The 26,250-nt window shown below is 39.7% G+C and overlaps 1 protein-coding gene across 1 annotated transcript in view; it reads left to right on the top strand.

The window, feature by feature from the left end:
• Piezo2 (piezo type mechanosensitive ion channel component 2) overlaps nt 1–26,250 on the top strand; it is a 330,402-nt gene that overhangs the window by 272,470 nt on the left and 31,682 nt on the right. Inside the window, exons 29-38 of the mRNA XM_051201086.1 lie at nt 386–545; nt 3,848–3,937; nt 8,457–8,578; nt 9,576–9,647; nt 13,718–13,824; nt 15,068–15,166; nt 18,599–18,713; nt 21,080–21,139; nt 23,446–23,612; nt 25,566–25,732. Coding sequence (XP_051057043.1) covers nt 386–545; nt 3,848–3,937; nt 8,457–8,578; nt 9,576–9,647; nt 13,718–13,824; nt 15,068–15,166; nt 18,599–18,713; nt 21,080–21,139; nt 23,446–23,612; nt 25,566–25,732 — 1,159 coding nt within the window. The remainder of the gene's footprint in view (nt 1–385; nt 546–3,847; nt 3,938–8,456; nt 8,579–9,575; nt 9,648–13,717; nt 13,825–15,067; nt 15,167–18,598; nt 18,714–21,079; nt 21,140–23,445; nt 23,613–25,565; nt 25,733–26,250) is intronic.

The raw sequence follows: 26,250 nt of genomic DNA, 5'->3' as shown, positions 1-26,250 counted from the left end.
CTTAGTATAGATGTGCTGCCACACCCTGCTAATAGACAAACCAGTGTTCATAATCAAACCAGCTGACCCTAGGTAGGACTCTTCTATATTAGAGCATCATCTATCATTGAGCCATTGCTTCTCCGTAGCCCTGATGGGGAGTCCTTGAAGAAGGGATGTTCAGGGTTTCCCTATGCCTCGTAGTGTCAGCAGCTCACTGGGGTTCCCTTATGCTGAGGGGCATAGAGGTTTGCTTGTGAAGTGTCAGCTCATAAATAAGTCAGCCCATTGGAATTCCACTCTTGTACCTGTGGGATTTCCCAAACCTGGCTCTGTAGACTTTATAGAACAGTGATGCAAATGGATGTTCGTTTCCATGTGGGTTCTCTCCTGCTTGATGCCACAGCTGAAGATGACTCGAAATGCAAGCTGCCCAGCGGGGAGGCAGGGATCATCTGGGACAGCATCTGCTTTGCCTTCCTCCTGCTTCAGAGAAGAGTCTTCATGAGTTATTATTTTCTGCATGTCGTGGCTGACATAAAAGCCTCCCAGATCCTTGCATCCAGGTGGGTCAGGCTACTTTCACCAACAACTCGCCTATAAGAATGCTCAATGTTTTCTACCTGACATTGCTTGAAGAACGCACAAGATGTTTTAGAGTTCCCTTAAGGAAAACCATTCCCTAAAGCACTTGACACCTGCATCTAAAATAGAGTCCTAACAAAAAATTCCATGACCATGGTTCACACAATGGACAAATGATCTGAGCAGACATAACACAAGAGAAAAGGAAAACCATTCCCTAAAGCACTTGACACCTGCATCTAAAATAGAGTCCTAACAAAAAATTCCATGACCATGGTTCACACAATGGACAAATGATCTGAGCAGACATAACACAAGAGAAAGCATATGAATAGGGATTGGGATTCAACTCAGTGGTAGAGTACATTTGACATTTCCCCCCCACACACACAAACATACACACATTGCAAAAAGGGAAAAGTGGAGTGAAAAGAAAGAATATAGACAAATGCCCTAAAAATTTATGAACTAGCATTTAATTTCACAATTCATCAGCAAAATACAAATAAAATAACTATAATTTGGCATCATTACTCTTATATGAGAATGCCTACTATTGAAATACCAAAAACTCGGTGCAAGTGAGGATAATTAAATAAAAAAGGAACCTTACACATTAATAGTAGGGATGTACATTGATATAGCTGTTGTGAGAATGGTGTGGTAGTTTCTCAGAAAGCTCAAATACAGGCTATGGGACCTAGCACCTCTCTAGCCCTCTACCCTACCCTGCCTTTCTCTTCCCTTCCTTTTAGTCTCTTTCACACCTCCGAGCCACTTCACATTGTCACATTTATCTCCTTGGATCCATTCTTCCTCCAGTTTTTGCCCTTCTCTTTAGATTTTAAAAAAGGCTATGGAGAGCCCACAGGCATGCCACTGCATGAAGGCGGCAGTGGCTGAGTATGCATGTACTCGTCTGGAGAAGCCAGCCTTGCTCAGACAGCATTGAACCCATAATTCTCACCATCTGGCAAGCATTACATTAATTTCCCATTTGAAATTACCAAATTCTGAGTTTGAAATTAAGGTTCATACATACATTCATATGCGATTATGTGATTATGACAATAATTTCTCTAGATTTCATCTCCTCTGCCTTGCCAGGAAGTTTATTTATATGAATGTGATCCAAGCCTTTGTCACCTAAGTTGGAGCCACATAGAGAAAGGACATAGTAGGGATCTGTCTTAAATTCAAGGAGCATTGTGGCATGTACTACCCTCATTATATAGGTGAGCAGTGACTTCATTTAACTTAAAATAGTAATCCTGTGATTTATGAGCAAAATTATTGTTTGTCCCCCAGGACATCATTTTCAAAAATGGCAGAGTGGGGTAGGATTGTCTTAGACTTTTGGGGCTGCCATGACAAAAGTATGGTATGGCAGGCAGACAGCACATACCATAAATGCAGCCCTCACCATTCTGGGAGTTAGAAGACAAGTCTTGAGGTGCCATGATTGGGTGTCTAATGAGAACCTTTAGCCATTCCACTATGTAGAAAGGACAAGAGACTTCCTGGGCCTTAACTAAGACATTCATCCCATTCATAAGTTAGTCATTTTGTAAGGCTCTACTTCCCAACATTGTCACTTGTGCATAAGAATTTCACCATGATACAGATATTCAGACACTAGTGGGTGTGATGTAAGAAACATTTGGGTGGCCATGAGAGCCAAGGGTGTGTGAGCAATTTCATGGCATGAGTTAGTCTGCCTTCAATTCAAGAAGCAATCTAAAGAATGAGCAGAATTAGAGAAGAGGGCTAGGGGAACAGCTACAGTGGCATCACCATGGAAGGCTTTTATATGGCTGCACGTGAACAGTGGTGACTGAGTATACAGAGGAAAACATGGAGGGAACCTAACGCCTTCTTCACTCCTCAGACTAGCAGAGCTTTAGTGTGTTTGTTTGCAATCAGAATACCTGTGTCTGGAGAGATGCCCAGTAAGTATTGTGCATGTTGCAAAAGCATGGAAGCCTGATTCCAGATCCACAGCATCCATCTGAAAATGCAAGTGTGCCATTGTGTGCCTTTAATGTGGCCCTGCAGGTTGGAGACAGGCAGAATCATATAAATTGCTGCCCATTCAATCTAGGCAAAATGACAAGTTTCACATTAGTGAGAGATCCTGTCATCATCATATCATCATCATCATCATCATCATCATCATAATAATAATAATAATAATAATAATAATAATAATAATGGAAAGGGTCTGGAGAGTTAAGAGCACATACTGCTCTTACAAAGGACCCAAGTTCAATTCCCAGTACCCATGCCAATTGACTCAAAAGTGACTGTAACTCTGGAGGGCTCTGACACCTCTGGCCCTCCATAGATACCTGTATTCACCCCCACACAAACTTACACACAAACACATATAATTAAATAAATAATGTGGAAATGTGATTAAGGAAAATATCAAAATATCAATATCAACCTTTGGCCTACACATATACCCACATGGGCAGGTGGATCTGCACATATATGTACATGCAGCACACACATGCAGAGAGAGATGGAGGGGAAGAAAGGGGAGAGAATGCTTGTAGGAATAGAAATGCAAAAAATGTGTACATTCCTCAGGCAGGGCAAGAAATCAAGGAAGAAACCCCACATAAGGCATGCCATTGGCAAGAAGACTCTTCTCCTTTCCCTGTTCTAAAAGAAAAAAAATGACAGTAGAAAGGGTATGTGTGAGGTGTGAGACAATGAGTGACTTCTTCCCTTATGGCCAACATCCCCCTAAGAAGGCAGTTCTCAACCTGTGGTTTTTTGGTCCTTAGGGTTTGAATGTGTTTTCACAGGGGTTGCCTAAGACTATCCTGCAAAATTTCATTTATGAAGTAGAAATGAAATACTTTTATAGTTGGAGTTCACCACAATGTGAGGGACTGGATTAAAGGGCCACAGCATTAGGAAGGCAAAGAACCACTGGTCTAAGAAATCTAGAAGCTTGAAGCTAGGTTTTGTACTAGAAGTGAAAGTCACTTGATAAGTGTTGTGTGACACACAATTGAAGTAATTTAGTGTTTGAGAAACAAAGCATTTTCTCTACACTGGCTGCCCAGGGTGACAGACACCTCACTAACTCCCAAGGGGCTATTCCTTTCCTGTTCAGTCACTCATCCAGAAGGACTGGGTGACTTCAGCCAGGAAACTTCTGTGAGCTCCAGAGAAGGGACGCCATGACCTCTGATCTTTAATGATCATTTTCAGGAAAAGATGAACAGCCACAAGAATACTGATTTGTTCTGTGTTCCCAATTTTATTGTAGAGGGGCCGAACTTTTCCAGGCTACAATTGTGAAAGCTGTAAAGGCAAGAATTGAGGAAGAGAAAAAGTCCATGGATCAGCTAAAGAGACAGTAAGCACATTCTTCTGTCTGGATATCCTCTCTTGGCTCTTGGGAATTTCAGACCCCTGAAAATTGTATCCCTTTCTAACAGTGAAGGGGATTCCTAAGGACTGGTACACACCTGTGTTTTGAGTGTTGATTGCTCTGTAAGACCAGACACTAACGCTGCTATACTGAAGATAAAAGCAGTTTAGCAGGATTGTGTGAGGAGGCCACCATCTTGGGAAAGAGTAGGGAAATACAACATATTCACATATTTTGTTCAGAGTCCTATTACAAATAGTTTTCCCCGCCAGCCTGGTCCCACAGCAGCATCAGCCCTAAATAACACATAGAGACGCTGTATTAGATATAAAGCTGTTGGCCTGCTACTAGTGTTTCTTATTGGCTACCTCTTTCTTAAATATTAACCAATTACTGTTCATCTAAGTGTTTCCTCGTGGTCTATCTTACCGGAGGGAGAGTCTGGATCTCTTATCTTTCCTTACTACTTCTCCCAGAATCCTCCTTGTCTCCTAGTCCCTCCTATCTTGCTTTCCTACTGGCCAACAGGGCTTTACTTATTAACCAATAAGAGAAACATATTTACAGAATGGTATCTCCCATCATCTCCTCTTTTCTGTTTAAAATAAAAAGAAGGGTTTTAACTAACATAGTAAAATATATAACATAACAGTTGTCAAATAAGAATTATAGTTAACAATATGTAGTCCATTAACATTTAGCAAGATTTAAAGAAAATATTCCATCACCTATTCTATTTTTGTGAGTCTAAAGTCTTATATTTAACTTATCTTTAATCATAACTAAAGAAAACTATAAGCATAACTATGTCTTCAACTCCCTTAAAGACCACAGAAGGATAATATATAAACTCTAGAAATGACAGAGACAATTTGTCTGGTCAGTCACCCAAAGTTTTTCTGTAATGTTCCATCTTTAGCCTATAGGCCATAGTGTGTCTGGCAGACTTCTCAGCAAAGCAGGAAACTTTAAACTGTCCACCTGTATTGGCAGTTTATGAGTCACTTTTCTCTATGTCCTGCAGAATGTCGGGCAGACTCTTCCATAAAGCAGGAAATCTGTAGCACTGTCCATCTTATTTCAGCAGTCACTTTTCTGTGGGTCCTGCATGTCCAGTTTATACAGCATAAAGTCAAACAGTCTAAGCAAGAGCAGTATCTGGCTAGTCTTGCCATATTGGAAGTAAACTCCATAACGAGTTTCTTCAATGTCCATCTTCCTTTCTGACATAGGTAGTGTTGCCAGGAACAGATGTGCCTCACTGTTAAGAAAAATCCTAAACCTCAATGCCATATTCTGTAGGACTTTGAAAGGTTTGAAGAATATTTATCCATCTCAAATATATCTTTGTATATCTAGAAATACTAACATAACTATATGTTTTGACTATTATAGGTGACTATAATCTAAACACAATACCTAAACAAGAGGAGAAATATACGTATCACAAAATTGACCTTAAATTTTTATCAATAAATGAAAATCCATTCTAAAACAAAGTATTAATTTCTATATCATAATCCCCTTTTACCTTTAAAAAGAGATTGGTTGTGATCATTAACCACTTATAATCAACCCCATTTAAATGAGAAAAAAACATTTATAAACAATATTTGAGAATTTGGGGGTCATTCTTTCCAAACTGTTTCCTGCTGGTAGGGGTCACTGTCATAAGGATCCTAAGAAGATGCATAAATCCTGGCTGTAGTGGTCTGCAAGGCTGCCTTGTCCCAGCTGTTTTGAATGTTAGATCACCTGGGACACTGCTTCAAGGGTCTTGCTTGATCAAACCATGTTAGTCTGGAAGGAATACACAGCTTTTTATTTTCTGTGGAAATAAAAATAGAAATTCTTTTCCCCAGTAGCCTGTCCTCAGACTTAAATTTTGAAGCCAAAGCATTTTTAAATTATATAAGTTGGATTAATTCAGCAGCATTGATAATCAAGTGTATTGTAGCAATTGTTGTTCCTTCCTTAGCAATTGAGCAATTCAAAAACAACACACTAGCATACAGTATCCAGACTCTCTGTATGCTTTTCATCTTCATGTGGCTTTTTTATTACTATATTTTTTCTACTTCTATTTTTGTTTTTGTTTTTTTTTTTTTTTGGTTTTTTTGTTTGTTTGTTTGTTTTTAGAGACAGAGTTTCTCAGTGTAAGTTTTGCCTGTTGTAATTCACTCTGCATACCAACCAGGTTTGCTTTGAAATCACAGAGATCTGCTTGCCTCTGCCTTCCGAGTGCTGGAATTAAAGACTATGCCATCACACCCAGCTACTCTCTTTCTTTCTACTTTTTTAAACCACTTTATCCTGTATCTTTTTTTCTCTCCCAAGCCTACGTATATTTTAAAACACACTGTAAAGCATTAGAGGTTTTTTTTCTTTTTCGGAATCTGTCTTTACTGTAAATCTTTATCTTTTATCTGCTAAACAACATTGCTAAAACGAAAGCCACAGCTGCATTAGCTGCCATCTTTCCAAGATGGCTGGGGTACATTTACCACCAGCACTGAGTGGTAATCTTGGTCAATGCTGCCATTAAGCAGCATGCTGCCAGCTTGAAGATGTGATCACTGCCATTGCCTTCTCTTGTACACACCATTCAGTTGTTAGCAGGGTTTGCTGCTTATGCCGAGTCAGGAAACCTCCCTTAAAGGGGCCGTGCAAATCTCTGCTTGTCTCTAGCAAAACAGAGCCCAACCAAGAAAAATGCTGCTATCAGGCATACTTGTTTGTCTCTTTATTTTCTTTTTAAAATCCTTTCTTAAGCTTCTGTTAAGATTAAAGTGGAAGCTCTTAGTACTCACATTGTAGGAGCCATTTTATTACTAGTAGTTTTCCTTCCAGCCTGGTCCCACAGCCTCATCAGCCCCAAATAACACACAGAGGTGCTGTATTAGATATAAAGCTGTTGGCCTGTTACTAGCATTTCTTATTGGCTACCTCCGTCTTAAATATTAACCCATTTCTATTAATCTAAGTGTTTCCACATGTTCTATCTTACCGGAGGGAGGGTCTGGACCTCTTCTCTCTCAAGACTCTACATCTAGACTCTCCCTACTAAATCTCCCAGTATCCTCCTTGACTCCTATTCCCTCATATCTTGCTTTCCTATTGGCCGACAGAGCTTTATTCATTAACCAATAGGAGAAACATGTTTTCAGAATTACATCTCCCATTAGAGTCCCTAGCTGGACATTTAAGTTCTCTAAAACTATTTGCTGTCATTCAGGGCACACAGCAGGTATAAGGATTGATAGACTAATGAAAAAAAAAAATCTTGACTAAGAGCCAAGTACTAGGAGTAGATTCACTGCCTTTCTGAGTCCAGGAAATAAATATGGAGTTGGCTTCAGAAGCATCCTTTACAATTATAATGCATGCTCAGGAAAATGCCCAAACTCTGACACATAGGGTCCATCCATTGTAACTAGAAGCAACCTGATATGAGCAGCTCTTCCCAATTTGATAGAGTGCTTTTCCTACCACACCATCCCATATGGGACAGTGGTAGGCTAACAGGACTCAGGAGATTTGAGACTTCAATTGAAAAGAATGACTAGAACTTCTAAGGACTGGCACACATCTATATTTTGAGTGTTAGCATTTAGAATCTAGTAGCCATGGAGTTTGAATCCTAGATACCTTTTTCAAGAAAATGGAAGCCCTGTCCCACCCTTCCAGGAAAGTCCCCTGAATTTGGAAGAGCAGCTTCATTCCATCGTGAACACAGTTCTTACTTTTCTTCCCTTAAAGGGTATTTCCTTGTATATGTTATTCCATGGCATGATTGTTTGCACACAAACCTAAGGTGTGTATGCAAATTATAGTGTGCATGCAGTGTGCTACAACCGTTGTTATTCCTCTAGCTCATACTTAGGGAAGAATAAACATGGGGCCGCATTGAAATGAGCTCTTACTTCCCATAAGTGAGACCTGTGACTCTTCTTATTTGGTTACGAATGCAAAGCTGGGGTAGGAGAGATGGCTCAGCACTTAAGAGTTTTGGCTGATCTTCCAGAGGACCTAGAATCAATTCCCAGCACCCCTCTATACTCTATCGTCAATAAATCCAAAACTATTTTATGGCCTCTGCATCCCCCAGACATGTACTTGAGGCATATACATACATGCACAGAGAAAAAAACACCAATTCACATAGAATAAATGAAATATAAAAAATTATATAAAGCCTTTGGTTATAATATGCTGTGTTCAGACTGGTTTTGATACAACATGAGAACAGATATCAAGGACTTCATACTAAATCTTAGCATCATGACTATTGGTCATATTACATGGATAGTGTGTGTGTGTGTGTGTGTGTGTGTGTGTGTGTGTGTGTGTGTGTGTGTGTGATCTCATAACCCTTAAGTACTTCAAAGTAAACTGATGGCTTTGCCTATATATTCAGATATTTGGACAACAATGTGAGCCCAGTGGTGACCCTGGCAAAACTGTGCCTGCACTCTTCTTGTTATTAACGCTGCCTTATTTATAGGATGGATCGCATCAAAGCCCGGCAACAAAAGTACAAAAAGGGTAAGGAGAGGATGCTGAGCTTGACCCAGGAGTCAGGGGAAGGCCAGGACATCCAGAAACTCTCAGAAGAAGATGATGAAAGTATGTCACATTTTCCTCTGCTTGAGTGTTTTGACACCTGATAGGAGCATGCTGTTGGTAGGGCTGTAAAATGTCATTCGTTTCCATTCTGTGAATGGTCTCATGGTGTTTCACTCTCCCATGGTGAATGGATATGTTGGTCTCCTTATTGCATATTTAGTGAATGAACAATTTTGCAAGCATCTACTCTTTAATGTGATACCTTTCAAGAACACGGTCTGGTTTAGCTCAGACATGTTCCTAAAGAGATTGGCATGATTTTTGCTCCACTTGTTCCTTTGGGTAAGAAGTTTTAGGTCTGCTGCTTTTGGTTTCCATAAGTTTGATATGAAAATTAAATATGCATGTGTATTTTATGTCGCTTGTGCATATTCATAGTTCAAATTTCAGCTGTTATTCATTCCAATGAAATTTACTGTGACACATACAATGTATTATATTTAGTTATAGATTCATTCAGTTACAGTTCTAACAGTCTTGTTGTAGGAGCCTGCATGCTTTCCTACTTAAGGCAATAGAAAAATAATGCATGGTCTCTTTCCAGTTCCTAGAATCTCTTCATTAGCAACAATTATCTTCCAATCATGTACTAAAGTAATCAAAAGAAAAAGTTCTATTTCTTGTTCTTGGTACATTAAATGACTTATTTACCACTAAGTGACTCTTTAAAATGGGCAATGATTCTTTCATGATAATTTACTGAAAAAAATTCAGTATATGATGCATGTTTGACAAAGAAATACTTCTTTTTTAATATTTCCTTATGTATGCCCTCGGATCCTAGGAAGAAAGTGAACATGTAGTGTACTGTTAACATTTTGCAGTGGACTGTTAGTACATGAGTACTTGTATAGTTAGTAGACTTCCTTTTCCTGACCTCTGATGTGTTTTTGCAATTTACCTAGATTTGACAATTGAGTTTTTCTTTTTAAACATGGTTTTCAAAACGTGTGTGCTCCCTTCCTAAGAATTAATATCTGGACATATTTCATTTTAGGAGAAGCAGACAAACAGAAAGCCAAGGGCAAAAAAAAGCAGTGGTGGCGGCCTTGGGTTGATCATGCTTCCAGTAGGTTTTCTTGATCCTCTTCCAATCTCATCAATTCTAACCCTTATATCCTTGACCAGAATTCAGACTCCCATGACCTGTGTGTCCCATGCATGGTTTGACCCTTGTGACTTGATAGGGGGCCAGAGTGTAAGAATACAGCAGTGCTAATGGGCCTCCAGGCCCCATGTATCAAATCTGCCAGAGAAGTTAGCATTCTGGCTAAAGAAAGCCAAAGTTGTGATATAGAGGGAATTACCCCCGAAGGCAAAGAACTGAGTGTGTTATCTAAATCTGTGGCCCAGAGTTCTTTTCCTATCCACTGTGTGGTTTAAAGCTCTTAGGGATAAATTTGTCTCCTCACAGGACTCCAAAGGATGGCTGCTCTGTTCTAAGTGTCTGTGACCCTTTGTAAGGCACTTGGTTTGGCTGTTCATGAGTCTCTCTCCCTGTCTAAACAGAGCTTTGATTTCATTTGCATCTAAGAGTTTTTGGAGTGTGTTCAATATAAAGATGAGGGATAACCTAAAATGCATTTACTTTGTACTTTAACCCCTCCTAACCTCAATATGATTCCTCAACAATCAATACCCCAAACACCTAGGCCCAGAATGCAGAACAGCCTCAGATGTGACCAACTAGTAGCAAAACCAGGAAAATGAAGTCTGCTAGCCACGTAAACTACAATGTGCCTCCTTCCTAATGATAAAAATGGATGTGTGGGTACAGACATCATTGGCTATATTTATTATGCTTAGTTTTTTTTTTTTTAAAAAAAAAAAAGAGGTCAGCCTTGGTCAATGGCTTTATAGTGAAATGACCCATTATAATGTAGTATTTCTGGATTTTTTTAATGTGGTGGAAGAGGGAAAAATTATTATTTTGAAAATAATGTGTAGTATCTTTAGCTGTTTTTGTCTTCTACTGTACGCCCATAATTACAACTAGTTGATCAGACAGGGAAAATGACACGTGGCTGAGAACAGCCCTGCCAGTAGGAAACCTTTAGAAAACTAAGTAAATCCCAGCTTCCATCCTGAGTTATGAGTGTCACAGTGACCTGTAGTCGATAGGCCTCTCTCACTCCAGCTGATTTAAATGGCATGACATTTGAAATTTGCTTAGTATCTTTGGATTCAATTAGATTTAACCCTTAGTGAATTTCAACAGTAGGAGAGAAAGAAAAAGAGAGAGAGAGAGACAGAGAGAGAGAGACAGAGAGAGAGAGTTACAACAAACTGCATTTAATTTTCTGCCCAAGTTGAAATCCAGTGTGGGTCCTCTGTGGTTCACTGGCACACTAGTTAATGTAACAACACTGAATAGCACTGAATGCCTATTCTATCAAGTCACAAGTAAACTGTGCCTACTTCCCTGTTTTTAAAGGGCCTTTGCTAAGTTTAGAGTGACCTATCCATTTCAGAAATCACTTCACATTGAATTTTGCTCTTCAGCGGGGTAAATTCCCACTGTGGTCGCTGTGGTGGTTTCTCCATTCTGGCATCTAAATCATTTCAAAAGAATTGGATATGGTCTTTGATAGTCACTGTATACATTGGTGACAACTTAACTCCCTGTGATGGTTAATAGCCTTAGATTTTTCTGATTCATTTCACCCTCATTATATCAGATTCTTCTAGTATTCAACTCTGTGTGCTTTGTTACAACATGTTACAGTGCAATAATGCAGGGCTGTCTGTAACACATGGTTTGGAATCCTGTTCTGACTTTGGTGCTAAGTTTCTACTGTATAACATATTTTCTTTTCCAAGTTTGAAAGGAACAAAAGGGGACAGGATGTGTCCTTGACTGTTTTTAGTTGTTGCTGCTCCAGAACATATCTTTAGATTGTGAAGAATGTTATTAGAAGCCACTGACTGATCTATTAAATGACAGGGCTGGATTTTCAAATAGCTTATAAGAGATGCTGAGTTTAAATACAGTTACAGTGTCAATTGATGGTGATCCTTATTGATATTGTTGGTCAGAAGCCAACATGCCATTGTAAGCTGTGGTGACAAATTTGTTAGTTCCAAGCCTATGCACGCACACAGGACTGCATTATTGCTGTTCAATAATACCTTCCTTCCAATGATAGTGTGTGTCTGATTCAGTTCCATCCGACCTTAGCACCTAACCTTGTTTTACTGATATATACCTGAAGAGCCAAGTTTCTGCGGACGTGAGTGGTGAGATTCTAAAGATTCGTTTCATGCTAAGTAATTTATCAGTGACACAAACATCTGTGATTTGTGTATGTGCACAAAGATGTGCATCTCCAATGTTCACTAATGTACATGGAAGAACTTTTAAAATTATTATTAGCAGCACACACTAAAGAAAAGGATTTTCCTAGTTTTGTTTCAACAGTGCTTTGTGAAGTACTAAGATACTTATAAAAATTCAATTTCTTTGAATGTACCAGTTGCACTTGTTTACATAATAAAATGGTGATATTATAGTGATAAAATCAATGTTTGATATGAAAAATTATTTGGGCTCACCTATATGAATAAAAGTGATAGAAGGTATGATTGAATACAACTTCAGCTATCATTGATCTCAGTGCCTATAATGAGGGTAAAATGTTCCATCTTATAATGAATGCCCTGTGTTTGTCCCAAATGACCATGTGATGTAGAGTCCACAAGACCTCCCTGCAATATCTCTCAGCTTCAGTGAAGGCGTTCCTTTCATGGTCTTCCTCACTGTCAAATGTGATGCTGTGACTTTGGTTTGTTCTTGCTTATTACTGCCTTCTGTTGAATTGCATTGATTCCCTCAGGCCTGGACCCAATACTCTAGGCCTGGTTTTTTTTCTTCAAAACATGAATAACAAATCACAGTGCTTCTGTTCAAGGATATAAGGCCCAATTTGTTCACTCCGCATCTTCCTGAACGAAGGCTCGGAGTCATCTGATACTGTAGACAAAATTGTTCAACTGCAACCATAGCTAGTGAAATTCACACAACTGGTTACCTTGTGGGGTATAAGTCCAAATCATAATTTAAGACATCACATTATCTCACCACCCCTGAGATGCCTCCGCAGTTTGAAATCCCAAATACAGTCAGAGAACATGTGTATGCTTTCCCACATTGATGGAACAGTTATTGTAGCATCAGAAGTGAGTCTCTTTCTCTATTAAATTTAAATGTTTTCAAACATACAAAGATTGAATTTTCTAAGTGTCTCTAAGTCTCTAGACATCTCTGATTTCTCTATTAGCATTCCTGACACAGACATATTTTCTTGCAGGACAAGTGTCAGATGAGGCAGAAGCAGGCCATACTGTTTGTGTTCTGTCCCTGATGGTCATTATAGTTCTCCTTGGTATTCATTATGCTCCCAAGGAATGGCTTATTGACCAGAAGCATGACAGAGCCAAACCCTATGGACCAAGGCTGCTGTTCCGCAGTCAGTCCCATAGCTATGTAGAAGTAGTCAGAATAGATATTGTTGTTTTCATTTTTGATGTTGCCTACCCTTTTCCTCCTTGTGGCAATGTATTTGTTGCTGTTGTTGTTGTTGTTTATTTTATTTTGTTTGTTTTTATTAACTCTTTCAAATGTCTTGTCTTATGTTGCCTCATGTGTCACATGTGGAGAAGCCAGGTCTGCACAGTATAAAGTGAAGTGGAGACTAGTGGCACCAATCTCCATCCTGTGTTGCCCTGGTTGGTTTGTCTGTGACACACCCTGCCAAATACTCCACTTCACTTTGGCCTCTGTCTAAGTGACCAAAACTGATGAATTGTGGAACGAGGTTTTTCAAATATTTTGGCCTCTCCATGACAAATGGATTAAGTCCTCTAAAACGGTGAAGATGGAAGAAATTGCCAGGTCAACCCCATAGAGGCCAGCCTCATAAATGGCACAGACAAGGCCTCATGCTCTGTAGACCCAGCCATGTCAGCACCATATAGCACTAGATGAAGTGGGTTCTTTTCATCTGTTTTTTCCTGCTAACATCTCTGGCTGTGGGCCTCTTGAGGGCCATCTGTGTGTCTTGAGGGGGGACATTTCATGAATAAGCCCCCAGGCTTCTCATGTCTCTTTCAAGAAGTAAGCAAATATTTTGTCTTGCTTAGTGGTCAGGAGTGGAGACTATTATTTATTTGAAACGGATAGTGAAGAAGAGGAAGAAGAAGAACTTAAGAAGGAAGATGAAGAACCCCCACGGAAGTCAGCATTTCAGGTAACTAGAGAGATGCGGACAATGATGCCTGATGCCCTTGGCTAGTTAGAATCGCTGCAATTGTATTTTTAATTGAGAAGTCTTGCTTACAGACACAGATGACCTTCTCTGTAGTCCTGTGATACAGCTCTCAGAGTCTGCTGATGGACATCTGAAATTGTCCATTTCTAATCAAACTACAGCACTGCTCCCTCTCAGGAATGTCGTACTTACCACATCATTTGAACAGGGTGTGGGCCAGCACTTCATCCCTGACACTGAAGCATTTTTTGATGCCCTAAACAAAAAAATTCTCTTACAAGTTGACAGCTTCTTCAGCATTGGTTCTGGTTGTTTGGATGCACGGCCCTGCCCTGTGTGAAGGAGTTGATTATGTAGTAAAGCACATGCTCTTCTTTGAAATGATCATTTAAATGTTACATTGGATTTTGAAATTAGCTTCGTTTGTATTGCTAATGATGCCAGAATCTATTTAAATAATACCTTTAAACATTCAGCCCTGTTCTGATCTTTTTCAGCTGAATTTTTTCTATTCAGGTACCTGCTGCCTTAATTTCAGCTCTAGCCAACACAGTGTTAGTGGGGGCCGAATGCAATCCATCCTTCTTGAAGATGAAGCCTTGTCAGAGCATAGGGCATAAATTCTGTGCACATGTTTCTTTCTCCTACCTATGGACCACAGGTTGGAACAGTTACATTTGTCATAGTATAGAATGTACAGAAAGGCGTCCACAACATTTCATGATTGGCAATGGTAAGGCCATGCACTGTTCCCTAGACAGACAGACTTTCATAAATGGACAAACTCACATACCTGGTCTTCCTGATGACATTGAACCAAATGACTTGTGGAGTTTCTTTGGTGTGGTGCTGCTTGGCTGTCTCCATTGCTCTTCTGTGTGCTTGGGGACATGTTTGTGTGCATGAGTGAGGGTGCTTGCCAAATACTAATGACTTAAAAGCCTTACTTTTTAGCCAATGCATTTTATGCTAACCACTACTCATTGTACAACAAAGAAGAGAACACGGACCATCTTCACTGTGTTTATGGACTACATGCTATGACTGAGTGTGCTCTTTTTCCTAACTTATAAACCCAGCACATTTTATTCTAGCTTCAATGATTGGCATGTTTTAACCTCGATGTTAATTGTAGAGACGAACTCATGTGACATCATATTTTAAGTTGTTAACTTTTGGGGTTTTTTTCTACTAATTACTCTTGCTTTGTCCTTCTTTGTAGAGAGCTATTGGGAAGTTTGCATCAGCCATTTTAGCCTTGCCAAAGTCTGTCATTAAACTTCCCAAAACTATTCTTCAGTATTTAATCAGAGCTGCAAAGGTATTTCATGTTTTACTGATGTGTAGTGTGTGACTCTCTGCTCCATAGAATTTAGTAAAACATTGTTATATCTACATTTTCTCTATTCTATGAATTGTACAATGAAAATATCATATGGATGTAAAAAACTAAGTTTTCAAAAAAAAAAAAAAAAAGAGTTCTTAGGAACCAGACTTCTTGTCATATTACTACTTTTAAAAGGAGACACCAGAGATTATACATAGAAAGAGAAAATGCAGATGCACATGTACTATCTCTCATAGTTTTGCGTGAGTTACATCTCATTTTAAAAGGGTGACATCTGGTTGCATGCATTAGTTTATAGTGAGTAAAACATGTAAAACATATATACTAATTTTTTTCTCAGAAAGCTGGTAAGAAATTCTGAATAAGCCTATAAAAAAATCTCCTCTGGTTCTGCAACCCCCCAACCCTTTTCAGCTACTTGTTAGTTAGTCTCTGGCTTCCTAATTTGGACCCAGTTGTCTAATTTCTGCATCCAGCACATCCCTTTTCCAGCTGCTCACTCCCAGAGCACAACAGTGCTTCTCAATAAAGTTTAACAATACACTTGTTCATTCATCTAATACATAGTGGATGTCGTCAGCTGCCTATATCATATTCACTTCATTATTGAAAATCACAAAGAAGAAATTATGTTTCTGTATTTCATAGTATGCTTTTTCTTCCAAACTCAGTCAGGAGTGAGCTCTACAACTCTTGGGTCATTATGATATGATGATCCTTGAAGCAAACAGTTGGGATAGTGACAGAGACCAGTGTACCTTGTCTTTTTCCCGAGATCTCTTTCCATGCTTAGTCTGGTTCCACTGATCATTGAGGACCTGAAATTCAGTGTCTCTGAAGCTCCCAGGTGAGGTCATATTGCTGGTCTACCTAGAGCCTCAGAGGCCAACCCTCTAACTGCTTTTCATTCTGAATTCCGGAAGGCCGACTTTAATTAATAGTCACTGTTGCTGTTTCTGCGGGGACTTTATCTTTGCTTCTTTACGAATACATATAAGCAGGGCCAGAGAGATGGCTCAGCTGTTAAAGGCTAGGCTCACAACCAAAAATATGAATGCATATAAGTGTCTCAACTCATAACCTAAAAATTATTAAAGTAAAAGCCTGATTAAAGCTAAAGGTGATTAAATGATGATAATAGTGTAAAGGAACTTTTGGGTCCCAGTATCATTAGAGGATAAATTATAAAATGGTATCATTTCAAGTGGATCTCCACTCCAATGAAGCACTCTCTGTTTAAAAGGACATATACGGTTTTGCTTGATGGCCTTTTTTGTAAAAGCGAATCTCATTCCCCTAATAATAAAAATAAGCTTTAAGATAAAGTCAGAGAACACACTCATGGCAGTGACTATTAACTGAGCCTTCAGACTTGTTGTGTATACTTTCAAGCACTTCTTCCTTCTGGCTGATGTAGCTAGAGCCTAGCTCCCTAGACAAGCCACCAAGCTGGGTGAAAATTAGAGCTGCAATATCATAATTTGTGAGGTCAGCAAAAGTATTCCATTTCTCAACTTGGTAAAGGCCAGAGCCCTTTTCTGAAATAGGAGAAGGCAAAACTGGCCTTCTTGCAAATGTCTGAAACTTTAAAATATTTATTTTTTTCAAAATGGTGATCTTAAGATAGCTTTGCCTGAGAATAAGGACTCAACGATGCACCGTGTGGTTGGTTGCACCTTCTTGCTTCCTATACTTGCATGACCAGCATGTCCTCTCACCAAGAGCACACTGATGGGCTTCATCCCCTGGGGGATGTAGAGTCTATAGATTCCCTCACCATGTCAGACGACCAGGCATCCCTTCCCTGCCCTTCTTAAAGTCTGCTCACCCTGCCCTTCTCGGCCCTCCTCTCTCCCTCCCAGCTGTTTGCTTTCCCTTCAGAACAAAGGCTGTCCTAAAGTCGTGCACCTGCTACACTTACAAATTATCACCTTTAAATTTCTGTCTGGAGTTCTTTCATTTTATACAAACAATAGTAGTATAACACTTTTCTTGAAGTAAATGTCATCCTATGCTGTTCTTAAACCCGAACACTTACTTGTTAGTTCTGTTTCTTTTCAAACAAACCATATTGTGCAAACTTGCCTTTTAATGTCCTAAATTTGAGATATAAATGGCTATACCCCAAGCTGACATGATCAGCAAAGACCCACCAGTCCTGGCTTTGATCCTTTCAGGCATCAGTTCATCTCCAAGTTTCATAAAGTACACTTTAGCATAATATGAGATGTTTACTTCCTAGAATTGTTATCCAGAAGTAATACCAATTTTACATTTGTGTGTATTGCCTATAAAATTCAGATTTCTACCACTGAGGAAAAGGAAGTGTTCTTTCTTGGACCCTGTACCCTCACATTCCATGTGTAGAAGAGTTGAATCTTTCCTTTCTAGTGCCATCAGAATGCCAATCTGTCCATGGTGTGTTTCCCAAAATTTTCTGAAATATGAAAATAACCTAAGATAAAATGACAATATATGGGTTTACAGCTGCCCCATGTGCACTCTTATCTTGACAATGGAAAACCCAGCTTCCCTGAGATCCGGGTGTTGCATGTTAAGCATGCCTGCTTGCCTTTATGGTTTTCGGAGGGCTGATATTATGTATCATGTCTTGTGTTTTGTTTTAATGTTTGTTTTTGCATGCTTTGGGGGATGTGGAGGGTGGATTGTTCCAAAGGGCTCCTTCTTGGTTATTGGTTGTAAAATGTTGATGTGACTGTCTTCAGCTCTTGAATGCATCTGACAAAAAGCAACCCAAGGCACCAGTTTTCCCTCTCTGCTTTCCTGGAATATCTCACTTTCACACTGACATTTTCCTTTAAAAATACCCATCCATCTGCATAGCTTCTTTTGTAACCACTACTAGAAGAGTAGTAAAGATGTAAAACTTACTCCCCTCCCCCCCCAAGCAAATAAGAATATTAAAGGTGGCATTTTTCTTTTGACTAAGAAGTTTGTGGTGGGAGAAACTCCTCTAAAGCTGCTTATCAAGACCTCCCGGCTTCAGCAAAGCAAGAGTTCTGTGGTGTTGGTGTTTCAGGGAAATGATGGTTTGTTTTTACCCAAATTTATGTCGTGATCATCTTCGATGCCAAGTGAAGCATGTCCCCACATCTGTTTACATATGACATCTTACAGTAGCAAATGAAGAGTAGTAAAATGGCTGTGGCCAGTGCATGTCTTTAATCCCAACACTTGGGAGGCAGAAGCAATTCTGGGCCAGCCAGACCATGTCTCAAACAAGCAAGAAAAAAGAATGTATACCAGCAAAAATCAACTTAACATAAGCAGGGAAATCGATACTTGTAAGGAAAAAAAACTTACATCAAAGAAGCTTGGCTTAGGTCCATTTACATTTGAAGATACTTTTAAAAATTAGGGAATAATTGGACTTTCTGCTTTCAGTTCGTCTATCAAGCCTGGATTACTGATCCTAAAACAGCACTCCGACAGAGGAGGAAAGAGAAAAAAAAGTTGGCAAGAGAAGAGGAAAAAGGAAGACGCAAAGGATCTGGGGAGGGTGAGTTCTGGGCAGGGAGCAGCCACGGCCTCTGCACCAGAGAGGAAGTGTTGCAGGGAACACCAAATGCCAAGAATGGGATTTTCAATCTAATTGAGTTGAAGACTTCGAAGGGATTATGTTACCGATGTATTATGGACTGCTCTCTTAATTAAGTTTCTATTCAGTGATTAAGACCATGACCGAAAACAGCTTGTGGAGGAGAGGGTTTATTTTACCTTGCAGCTTGTAATTCATCACTGAGAAGATAAAGGGCATGAGCCTGATGAAGGAAGCAGGAGCTATGGAGACTGCTTATTAGCTTGTTCCTCCTGGCTCAATCATCCCGTTTTCTTACAATACCCAGGACCACCTGCCGAGGGGTGACATCACCCCACAATGAGCTGGGCCCTCCTGCATCAATTAATGCTCAAGAAAATGTGCCACAGGCTTGTCCCCATTTTCTCAATTAATGTTCTCTTTTCCAAAATGACTCTAGCTTGTGTCAAATTGGCATAAAACTAGCCTGTACAAATACAATCAGTAGTTTTCTGTCATATTATTTAGTGAAAAACAGCATTTTACAAAACAGCAGGCACTTACTTAAAACCACTAACTGAACAAAGAAAACCCAAGTACTTCAGCCTAGTACTTTACATTTTAAACAGGAATGGGTTATAGTGCTTAAATGTAAGAGAAGGATTAAAAAGAAAAAACACTTTTGTGTATTAATCACAGTGGGTGCTTTTTAGGAGAGTGGAAGTTAAATGATGTGACTAAAGGGACCCTTGAGTTTATCTGCTCTAGTTTCATTCTGTACAAATATAATGTAATCATGGATTCCTTATGAAATCAAGAAAGTCAAAAAATCAAAATTTCTCATGTAACTAATTATAAAATGTGTTCATTTTTACCTTCATTCTCCCAGTATCTCTTGGTGGCTTTAACTGCATTGTATTGATTGTTTTGCAAAGATGACTTAAATCTGCACTCAATATAACAAGCCAAGTGGTACAGAGAGAGATCCAGAATCCGGTGTGTGTGCGTGCACATACATGCGCACACACACACACACACAAATCAGTCTTCAGAAAAAAATCATCCTACTCAAATGGGGCATTGGCTTTCTGGCTTTCTCCCCTTTTGCAAGTCAAGGTGTTTGTTAACTTTTCAGAATTGAGTTCATGTGCACAAAGGCATCTTGAACTTTCATTAGTAATGTATCATGAACATTTCTCCAATTAACTATTCATGAAACTGCCTGGGACTTTTAATGGCTATAAAAGGTTCCATAGTACAGATATGCATAATTTATTCAATTATTTCACCATTAATGGACAAAAAGATTGCTTTCTCATTTTACTACAGCAAACAATGCTAAAATAGGCATCCTTGCAAAAAAATTCAAATGGAGTTAGTTATACATGGATGCATTTAAAAGTATAGCAGAAGTTAAGAGTAACATGTGCTCTTACAGAATAGATTCTCAAAAGTAGAAAGACTAAATATGCCTTAAACATTTTAATAGCTTTTCCCCATAGAGTTTTAATAATTTATACTCCAATATGTCAGATAAAGAAAGGTATATTTCTTATAGCTTCATACTAAGGCCTTCACTGCTCTTTTTATTATTTTTTTTTTGATGACTTTTTTCAGATAACTTGTGTTTTCATTGAAATTTAGTTTAATCCATGCCTAATGATCTTGGCGGTTTTTAACTTTATATTATCTATATAATTCATACTTTCAACTTTAAGGTCCACATACAGCTATAATTGTCCTTTGCCATTCTGTTGCTTCCTGTGGTATATTTATAATTACACTTCTCTGTTCAGTGTTTGTATTGAGTTTGTGATACATGACTCTCTAGACAATGTGAAATTGGTTTGATATCAAAACATGCCTAAATTTCTGATATTTTTAAAGTCAATATCTCACTAAATAAAGTCTCTGCCCCCCCCAATATTAAGCAAATGTCCTGCATTCCCTAATGTGTTTACTCATGTCTTGAATTTTTACTACTCTGTGCAGTTGAGAGATATTTTCATACAGCTGGATAGATGAGCAATGTTGCTAGCCCTACTTGGTTATTAAAACCTCTTTATGTTACAAATAAGGCAGCAGTAAGCTATTGGCTCCTATTTTGGAGTAGATATAATTGATTTGGTTTGTATTCTGACTCTCTATGTCAAGCGTGCTTTTGTGCTTAAGAACCATGAGTTAGTTTTAATATTTAATGAGGCAAACTCCTCATTACCATTGTTTTTATTCAGTGCTGTATTTGTTATTCTCAATTGTATGTTCTGGCAAATTTTTGTGAATATTCTTAAGTCATAAAAATGGCATAAGACTATATAATGAAACATCTTTTATTATGTATAATGCAGGTCCAGTGGAATGGGATGAACGAGAGGATGGACCAATCAAAAAGAAATCCGATGGACCAGGTAACAGAATCGAGACAGAGATAAGCTATGAGCATTTGAAAATGGCACTGCCCCACATGTGGTAATGAAGGTCTGATGCAAAGTACTGAATGCAACACTGAGTCTGGACCCAGACTGCATAATACAATCCCATTCCCTGGGAACTTCATTCCGGCTGAGGCGGAGAAGGACTCCTGAGAGTAGACCCAGCCTCTCTACCACTGGGTGAAATGAAATGTTGGGTCCCTATCTGGTTGTTAAGGTCCTTGAAGTATGTGCCTGTGGCTGGTGCTGAATAGAAGCCATCAGAATAAGAGCATGAAAAAAAATTGCTTGGACGTTTTCTTCTTCTTCTTCTTCTTCTTCTTCTTCTTCTTCTTCTTCTTCTTCTTCTTCTTCTTCTTCTTCTTCTTTTTTGAATAGACCTTTTAAAAAATTTATCTTTTTAACTGAGAATAATGATACACATGCATACTTTGATAAGCATTTACAGTGTGGGATCATGTCATCAGGTATGCCATTTACTTGGAGGCCCCATTCCTTGTTTGAGCCTTTGAAAAGAGCAATACCTTACCAGAAGTAAACTTGCCATTCTTCCTAGACCAATTAATTCAGAGCAGGTCTGTTCCTTCATCATAGAGCCAAACTCCGGTTCACATTGTGGCCTTTAAATCACAGAGGAGATTAGTGGGGAGCAAAGATAGGCTGTTCAGTAGTCACAGCTGATCACAGTAGGCAAAGGGCCTGTGGAGCTAGCAAGTGATTGAGAGGCCATCAGCTTACATAGATGATTAAGACAGACAGAAGGACCTCCTGTTCAGATTCTTCCTCGTTGTATTTATAAGACGCATATAACAAATAGTTTCTTTGTACTGTGCATAGCAAAGTTTCTGCTATAGGCCAGCACATAAACCTGTCTGTCAGCCTCCCTGTCAGTTAGAGGGCCTTAGGTCTGCTTGTTGGCAAATTACAGCGTAGTATAGAATTACTAATGACCATCCCTTGTCATCTGCAGATCTCTAGACATAACTCTCCCATGTAACTGCAAGCTTACCTTCACCCACTTCCTTCCAGTCTTTCCCTTCCCTGGCCATGTACCATGGCCACGTATCACTAGCTTAGATTCCAAGTATAAGTGATACCGTCTGGTGTGTGTTTTTCCACACCTGGCTTATTTGGTGTAACACAGTGTCTTCTGTGGTCATTGGTGGTTTTCAAAAGTTTCCTTCTTTTTTAAAGTTGAGTGATGTTCCAAAGGGTGAAGTCACCAGTTGTGAAACCTCCTCCAATCTTCCTGGGTATTCAAAGGTCTTAAACTGTAGCCGCTACAGAGTTGCTGGGAGATGTGTGTACATTTTGAACACAACTGGGCTCTGAGCTGAGCTGCTGTGTGACAGCTCTCCAGGGTCTTCAGTCCAGGACAAATCTCACCCACACTAGCAATCCCAGGGCTTCTGCTGGAGATGATGGATCTCGTGTGTGGAGTTTTGTTGTTAATGTAAAATCTCATCTGATTGTCCTAGGAAGATGAGCCGGTAGCACATGAGCACACAGTCTGTGGAGTGAGCTATACAAAAGATATGATGGTTTGGCTGAAGTACAAGTGCATGGACAGTAAACAGTTTCTACAAACAATCCTAAGATACTTGTAGAAAAGCATCAAAGGCCCCATGAGATAGGCACAGACTATTTCTATTCTTGAGTTTATCCTAGGTGAATGTTTGAATATCAATCTCTAATTTTACTACTTCTTACAGTCAGGCCTCTAGATGTGTAGATTCCATATGCATCAGATTCATCCAACCACATACCAAAATGTTTTTGAGAAAAATATTCATGTGTACTGAATGTACCTAGGCCCTTTTTCTGTCTTCTCCTAAATAATGCAGTGTAGCAACCACTTTCCTAAAGTACACCTAGTAGCAAGTATTAAAAGTTATATAGAGATGGCTCAAACTATGAAGGCTGGCATATTCCATACATAGGATATAGTTAGAATTAACATTATGTAAAGGACTTGACCATCCATGGTACCTGATATTTTCTGGGGTCCTGTTAATCCCCACGAACCCTGAGAGACTGTCTGGAGACCTGTTATAGCTGACATGACAAATACCACCTGAATCTGGCTTAGCTCTGTCACTGATGTGTAGACTGCACAGGTACTTTAGTCTTAGTTCCCCTCTGTCTCTAAAAGGAGCCCAGTCCACCTTAGGAACATCCTGCAAGATCCAGTTCTGGGGTTGGTATACCTCACAGTGTCACAGTAGTACATATCTTGGTAGTGTCCCATGCCCTTTTAACTGTGTCATGCTTCTTCTGCCTAGATAATATCATCAAGAGGATATTTAATATTCTGAAATTCACCTGGGTTCTATTTCTGGCCACGGTGGACAGTTTCACCACGTGGCTCAACTCCATCTCAAGGGAACATATCGATATATCCACAGTTCTGAGGATTGAAAGGTGTATGCTGACCCGAGAGATTAAAAAGGTAATGCTGTCACCAGCCTTCCTTTTGCTACTTGCTACTTTCAAAGAGCTGACAAGTCCGTTTGGGCTGTACATCCCAGCCCAAAATGCATGGGCCAAGAGGAGTTTCAAATTCCCAATTTTGAAATCTTTTCACCTTCCTTGGGGAGGGAACCCAAATGATAGACATGAAATTTTACTTCTATTTCATCATATACATGACCTGAAAGTAATTCCTTAGACTGTTTCAAGTGTGCTTATGTTTTAAGTGCAACTGTACAGGAGCCATTGAATAGAATTTCACACCTGTTGGCATCATGTCCACATTCAAGGGGTTCAAATGTGGGAGCATTTGGATTTCAAATTGTCAACCTGTGCCCTGGTTAGTTGTTTTGTTGCTGCTGCTGTTGCTCCAACCCCAACTTGGCATAAGCTAGAGATATTTGGGAAGAGGAACCTCAAATGAGAAGATCTTCCATCAGAATGGCCTTTTCCTGATTCATGATTGATGTGGGAGGGCCACATCACATCACAGTGAGGGCGATGCCACTCCAGGGTAAATGATCCTAGGTTGTATAAGAGAGAAGATGGTGTTTATCACAGCAATTGAAACTTAAGACAGCCTTACCTGAAACTCTAAAATAAAATCCTATCTTTCTCACCAGCTCTTACCTAATCACTTCTAATAGTAAAAATAAATTACCTAGGTGAAATTAATTGAAAACAGATTTGATAATTTTCTACACTAAGCTTGAACTAATTTCTGGAAATTGTTGGAATATAGCAAAATTAGTCTCGTACCCAGCATATTACTTACCTTACTTTTTGCTGTTGTAAACTATCTGGCAAAAGCAATTCAAGGATGCAAGGAGGGTTGCCTTACAGCTTGAAGGGATAGAATGGTGATGGCAGGGGAACCGTGGCAGTGGGGGAGTAAGGCGGGGTCACATTGCATCACAGGCAGGAAACAGAGATGGGGGGAGGCAGAGGCAGAGAGGGAGAGGGAGAGAAACAGAGACAGAGGGGAGAGAGGAGAGACAGAGGTAGAGAGAGAGGGAGAGACAGAGGCAGAGAGCGGGAGAGAGACAGAGAAAGAGGAAGAGAGAGATAGACAGAGACAGAGAGAGACAGAGACAGAGGCGGGGGGATGTTGCTACTCTGCTGGTCTCTTAATGAAGGCTACTATTGCTGTGATGAAACACCAGACCAAAGCATCTTGGAGAGGAAAGGGTATATTTTGCTCACACTTTCACAGCACTGTTCACCATCCAGGAAAATCAGGGCAGGAACTCAAACAGGGCAGGAACCTGGAAGCAGGGGCTGATGCAGAGGCCATGGAGGGATGCTGCTTACTGGCTTGCTCCTCCTGGCTTGCTCAGCCTGCTTTTGTATAGAACCCGGGACCACGGCCCCAGGATAGTACTACTCACAATGGATTGAGCCCTTCCCTACCAATTAATAATTAAGACAATACTTGTTTAGAGGCCAAACTTTTCTTAATTGAGGGTCCCTCCTCTCTGCTGACTATATCGTATGTCAAACCTATGTAGCATAGCTGGATTCCTCTATTTTCACTTTTTATTCAGTCCAGGATCCCAGCCCATGGAATGATGTTGCTGACATTAACAAGTGGTCTGCCTTCTTCAGTTAAGCCTCTCTATAAATGTTCTTAGAGACATGCTGAGAAGTTTGTCCTAAGTGGTTCTGAATTCAGTCAGGTTGACAATGAAGATCACATCTAGTAATATTGACTAACACTAATGACTATAAATGACCTGACATTAATCCCTAAATTAACTAGCATCTCATCAGTCCTTACTGTAGGTGTATGCACGTGCTAAGATTGTCAGTTTTGAGAACGGCTGGCATTGTTCTAACAAGTGCTTTCATGAGGCCTTTTGTGATGATGTCCATTGTGTTGAGAACTGCTGACAGTTCCTTCCTAAGAACCACTGTGATGTCCCTTTTTTCACAGGGCAATGTTCCAACACGGGAAAGCATCCACATGTACTACCAAAACCACATCATGAACCTTTCCAGAGAATCGGGACTGGACACGATTGACGAGCACCCTGGAGCTGGCTCCAGGGCCCAGGCAGCTCACAGGATGGATAGCTTAGATTCCCATGACAGTATCTCCAGGTATTTCACTTTCTCAACAATGGGTTTGTTTTTATGAATGAGGTAGATGTCAGCCAATGTGAGAAGTGATTGAATGAAGTGAAAGTTAACCAAGAACAGGGTTAGTGTTCTAGGCCCTACAGATCCATACAGCGATGCTGAAGGAATATTGCCTTGCTCTAGGATGAACTGGGTAAAAGCAGACACCAACAGTGAACAGCTTGAAGTACTTGTCCACATAACTTGCACAGTTTAGAGGCTTATAGGGTTCAGGCAAATCAGAATGGTTCATCATGTTTGGATCTTACTCATTACTAGTTGTGTTGGGCTACAACTTTACTGCCTTTCAAAATGGCTGCTCCCCAAGCTATCTTTTGTTCTAGCATCTACTACCTTCTCTTGATATCACTGATCCTGTCCTTTCAGAATTGTTACTTCAAAGTTTAGAATAAAATCTCTTCTCTAGATTTGTTATCACACATGCATTGTTCGCAAGAAGACAACAGGTGACTCGATGCTAATCAGAGTACATGCTGAAG

This window comes from Phodopus roborovskii, unplaced genomic scaffold (genome assembly GCF_943737965.1).
Source record: "Phodopus roborovskii unplaced genomic scaffold, PHOROB, whole genome shotgun sequence".
Taxonomy (NCBI): Eukaryota; Metazoa; Chordata; class Mammalia; order Rodentia; family Cricetidae; genus Phodopus; species Phodopus roborovskii.
This window is presented reverse-complemented; position numbering and strand designations above follow the sequence as displayed.